Genomic DNA, 5,244 nt, shown 5'->3' on the forward strand with positions numbered 1-5,244 from the left:
ACTCATAGTGATCCCCACGGGGGGGTCACTTCCCATCTTTATAGAAGTAGATTGCCCCATCGTCCTTGGAGTGGCTGGTGGGCTTGAACTGCCAACTTTCTAGTCAGCAGTCAATGCCTTAGGCACTGAACAACTTTCCTAATTGCTCCTTAAGCTCCTCCTCCCTTTCCCAAGCTTATTTCTACCTCTGGAACTTATACATTTCAATCCCCTAAACCACCATATGTAGGCCAACCAAAAAAAAGAAAAAAAGGAAATCCAATGCATTCTGACTAACAGTGACCGTGTAGGACAGAGCAGATAGTGCCATAGGGTTACCAAAGAGGCAAATGTTTTCAGAAGCAGACTGTCACATCATTCTCCAGCAGAGGGGCTAGTGAATTCAAATGGCCAAAGTTGGGGTTGACAACTAAGCACTTTATCCAGTGCACTGCCAAAACCAAACTCACTGCTGTCAAGTCAGATCCGACTCATAGCAACCCTTCCTTGAGTTTCCAAGGTGGTGTCACTAAGGAAGTAGATCCCCCAACCTTCCTTCCAAGGAGTGGGTTAGAATCACCAGCCTTCTGGTGAGCAGTCAAATGACTTAGGCACTATGCCACCAGAGCTTTGCAAACTATAGCCCAAGGGCCAAATTGGACCTGCAGCCTGTTTCTGTACAGCCTGGAGGTAAGAATGTTTGTTTGTTTGTTTTTACATTTTTAAAGGTTTTTTTTTTTAAAAAAAAAAAAGGAAAACTATATGACAGAGATGATATTTTGGTAAAGTCTAAAGTATTTCTTGGCTGGCCCTTTACAGAAAAGTTTTCTGACTTTCTTTGCTAATCTAAATCATCCAGTTCTCCATAATCCAATTTAGAGCAAAATCTACAGCACAAGCTTTTCACTCCACTGAGGCAGAAATTCAATTCTTTGAAACAATCACAAGAGTATTGTTTAAGAAAAACAAAAGATTATATCCAGGAAAAAATTTTTAAGTAATTATTCCTTTTTATAACTTTAACAAAAATATTTGAATACCCAAGAGGAGAAGAACAATTACAGTCTTGTATCTTCAGTGAAGCCTTTCCTTGCAATCAAAATTCTCTAAATTTGGAGCAACTATTATAGTCTAAGCCACACAGTTTAGCACTTAACTGTACACTCTCTTTTTAGAAAAAACAGCACTTAAGATGTTTTCTGATTACTAATGTGTTTCTCATGGAATATTTGGAACATACAGAAAAGTATAAAAAACCCACTATCACTGAGTGGATTCTAATTCATAGCTACCTCCATTGGGTTTCCAAGACTGTAAATATTTATGGAAGTAGATTGCCTCATTTTCCTTCTGCAGAACAGCTGGTGGGTTTGAACCACTGACTTTCTGGGTAGCAGCCAAATACCTGACCCATTAAGCCACCAGATCTTCAATTACGCACCCTTCCACTGTACAAAAGCCCAGCTGCTGTTGAGTAACTTCTGACTCATGCCAACCCCATGTGTTATTGTGTACAACCATGCTCCATGGGGTTTTTCATGGTTGTGGAATTTTGGAAGCGGATTACCAGGCCTTTCTTCCAAGGTGTCTCTGGTGGATTCAAACCACCACACTTTCAGTTAGTAGTCAAGCACTTATCTGTTTGTGCCACTATATATAGTAAACTGCTATTAACATTTTGGCCAATCCACTTCCTATGCATCTGTAAACACAGAGATAAAGCAATATACATTATCAAATTGTGGTCATACTACAAATACTACTTGTACCCACTCTTTACACTAAACATTATATCTTGACAGCTCAGTGGGTCATGAAATATTTTTCCCTGACATGATTTTTAGTGCTGCAGGATATTCCCTGCTGTCAGTGTCTGTGAATATTCATAACCAATTCTCTTCTGCTGGGCTATTCAGCAAAATTTCCTATTTTTCACACCTAACAACTCATGGTACAAATCTCTGATTATTTCCTTAGGAAAGGTAAGTACTATTTTGTTTTTCTTTTCCCTGATCACCTCAGTCTATCCATTATAAGCTTCTGGAGATCGAGTTATAAAGTGTATTAATGAACCAGCAAAAATAAGACAAAAATGTATAATTACTATTATCAGTAAATAGTTCCACGGTAATTATACAGTGTTACTCATCTTTTACTGTAAATTTGAGTCTGATAACACAATTGAGAGGATAAATATTATACTTACAAGACTAAAGAGAAAAACAGGTTCACATTTATCTCTAAATGGCTGCAAAGTCACAATGTTATCAGCTTCTGCCTAAAAAAAATGCAAAAATGTCATATAATAATAAAGAAAACTATAGTCAAGTCATTTGGTGAACTATGTTCAAAAAATGCAATGATGTATACAATTTTTACTTTATGTTTACTGCAACATTTTCTAAGTATGGTAGAGTTGTTATCAGAATCCAGTTGGTTATCCTGGTAATTCACTCTGCACCATTTGGTGCCAAACTCACCTCTCTCTGACTGCTTTTACGGAACCCAGTCTTCAGTTAAACTCATCTCCTAAGCCTTGTTCTTCTATATACATCACTCCATATGCCTCCCCCATTCCCTGGGCTCCCACTGCTAGGAAGCCTGCCCTCATTTTTCCAGCCCAACTCCTGTGGCCTTCCTCCAAGAAGTCTATTCTTGCTCTCTCCTGCTGCAAATCATCTCTCCCTCCACATAGCACTATACGCACTCTCTCCGGGTACTTATTCTTGTCCCTTTCAGTGTTGTGGGCCCATTTCATCTCCCTTTCTAACAAGAAAGTTTTATGAATGAACAGAAGATGGTTCATCTTCACCTTAATATCTCTCTTCCCTCCCCAGTGACAGTCACAGATAACATAACAGTCACACATAACAAGGAGCTTTCTCAGTAAAGCAGTGCCTGCGTGGTACAAACTGTTAACTTACTTGGCTGCTAACCAAAAGGTTGGAGGTCAGAGCCTATCCAGAAGTGTCTCGAAAGAAAGACCTGGCAATCTGCTTTTGAAAAAACTGCCTCTGAAAATCGTATGGAGCAGTCTGACTCTGACACACATGGGGTTGCCACGAGTCTGGAGCAACTGAACAGTAACTGCTTTATGCTTACTAAATGCTTCTTGAGTGAACTGGTTGTCTAATTTAAAGTCTTTGATTTCTACACGTTCACAATTTTCTTAAAATTGTCTCACACATTTCAAGTTGTAATAAATGGATTATAAAACTACTTCTTAAATAATAGTGTCTCCCTCCATATTAACACTGCATCAGTTGGTCCAGCTATCAGAATGAGAGATTATGGCAGTGTCTGCTGTAAGAATAGTTTTTTGTAAAACCAAGGTAACAGTTTTCAAACTGGAATGTATGGATATTCCTCAAGAGCTTTGGAGGACAATGAGGGGGAAGCCAGCCAAGTCTTCCTCATTCCTACACTAGCAAAAGTAGTTGTATTATAATCCTTTTTTTCCCCCAGCATATTGGATTCTATATGATTTTCCTTTTTTGGAAGAAAAAAGGTTCTGCTTTTTTTAAAAAAGGTGGGCTTAAAAATACTAATTTATAACATTGAAGTAGAAGTCAAAGAACATATTTAAAAATAGTCTAGGTGTCATCATTACAAAATTCACATTATAATAAATAAGTTATTTAACTATTAAAAATGTAATAGTACTTGTGCCAAGGGCATTGGACTGCTAACCAGAAGACCAGCCACTCCTGGGAAGGAAGATTGGGAAATCTACTCCTGTAGAGATACCATCGCAGAAACCCAAGGAGGGGTCGCTTTGAGTTGGAATCCACTCGAGGGCAGTGAGTTTTTTTGAGCTACTGTAAATAATAACGAATTTTTATACATAGACATATACATATACATAATACATATACATATACATAATGCTAGTCTTTTTTTAAAGGAAAGATCTATAACAGATAAAATGTCTTTTAATAGATAATCAACCTCATAAATTTTAATTCTGGACATAAACTTACAAGCTCAGAAAGGGTTACTTTCTTCGGTTAACTGCAGAAATAAAAATGTCCAGCAGAGGGCGCGCCTCCACTAAACTGTTGCTCACTATTGTGGTTTGGTTACTGTTACATATTTTCATTTTCTTTCACCCTTTATGAGCTGATCATATCATCAAAATAGCACCATTGTATGTGACTGTCCTATTGTTTAATGAGCTCAGACAGAAAAGAAGTGAAAGTTGGCAGGGAAATCACATACATTTATTTGTTTTTAAGTTCAACACATACTAGTATTACAAGTAGGACATACTTTGCAAAGATTTTACTAGCACTATCCAGTGGGATAGATATATTAGTGAGACTGAGTCTTTGTGGAGTAAGTTCAGGAATTGTGTTTAGTAAGCCTGTTTTTGCTTAGTAGAAACAAGCTGAAGATCCTGAGTTTGGCAGAAATCATTGTGAAGAGTACCTGTGTACCCTCAACATGTTTCCTGACTAGTCCTCTGGTCTAGGAGCTCTTTGAGCTGTGCTGAAATAGGAGCCCAACAAACTTGGTAGTCTGATTTCCCCTACACACTCACTCCTCAGTCTCCATCACTGCACCCAACCCACACACAGACTCCATGTTTATTCTTATCCAAGCTTATATAAACAAGGGGGATTCAATGACTTTATAGCACTGGGTGACTGCCAGAAGAATGAAGAAATCTGTTTTGGAAGAAATATAGCCAGATGCTCTTTAGAAATGGGGATAGCAAGACCTCATCTCATGTACTTGGGACATATTATCAGGAGGGACTAGTCCCTAGAGGACATCATGCTTGGAAAAGTAGAAAAAAATATCAAATTCACTTCTGTAGAGTCAGATCCGACTCATAGCAACCCCTCCTTGGGTTTCCAAGGCGGTATCTTTACGGAAGTAGATTGCCCAATCTGCCTTCTGAGGAGTGGCCAGTGAGTTTTAACTGCTAGCCTTCTGGTTAGCAGTCAAATGCCTTAAGCACTATGCCACCAGAGTAGAAACCAAAAAAACCCAAACCAAACCCACTGCTGTTGAGTTGATTCTGACTCATAGGAACCCATCCTTGGGTTTCTGGGTATCACTATGGAAGTAGATTGCCCAACCTTACCTCTGAGGAATGGCTGGTGGGTTTGAACTGCCAGCCTTCTGGTTAGTAGTCAAATGCCTTAGGCACTATGCCACCAGAGTGTTGTTGTTGTTGTTGTTATGTGCCGTCGAGTCAGACCCGACTCATAGAGACCCCTCCTTGGGTTTCCGAGGCAGTATCACTATGGAAGTAGATTG

At 39.0% G+C, this 5,244-nt stretch overlaps 1 protein-coding gene across 1 annotated transcript in view; it reads right to left on the minus strand.

Moving 5' to 3' along the window:
* The window catches only part of NME8 (NME/NM23 family member 8), an 88,934-nt gene that overhangs the window by 77,508 nt on the left and 6,182 nt on the right, over positions 1-5,244 (minus strand). Inside the window, exon 4 of the mRNA XM_007950106.1 lies at positions 2,186-2,257. Within this exon, the coding sequence (XP_007948297.1) occupies positions 2,186-2,257 (72 nt within the window). The remainder of the gene's footprint in view (positions 1-2,185; positions 2,258-5,244) is intronic.

The sequence above is a fragment of the Orycteropus afer genome, unplaced genomic scaffold, assembly GCF_000298275.1.
Source record: "Orycteropus afer afer isolate SDZICR_OR568_19922 unplaced genomic scaffold, OryAfe1.0 scaffold00263, whole genome shotgun sequence".
Taxonomy (NCBI): domain Eukaryota; kingdom Metazoa; phylum Chordata; class Mammalia; order Tubulidentata; family Orycteropodidae; genus Orycteropus; species Orycteropus afer.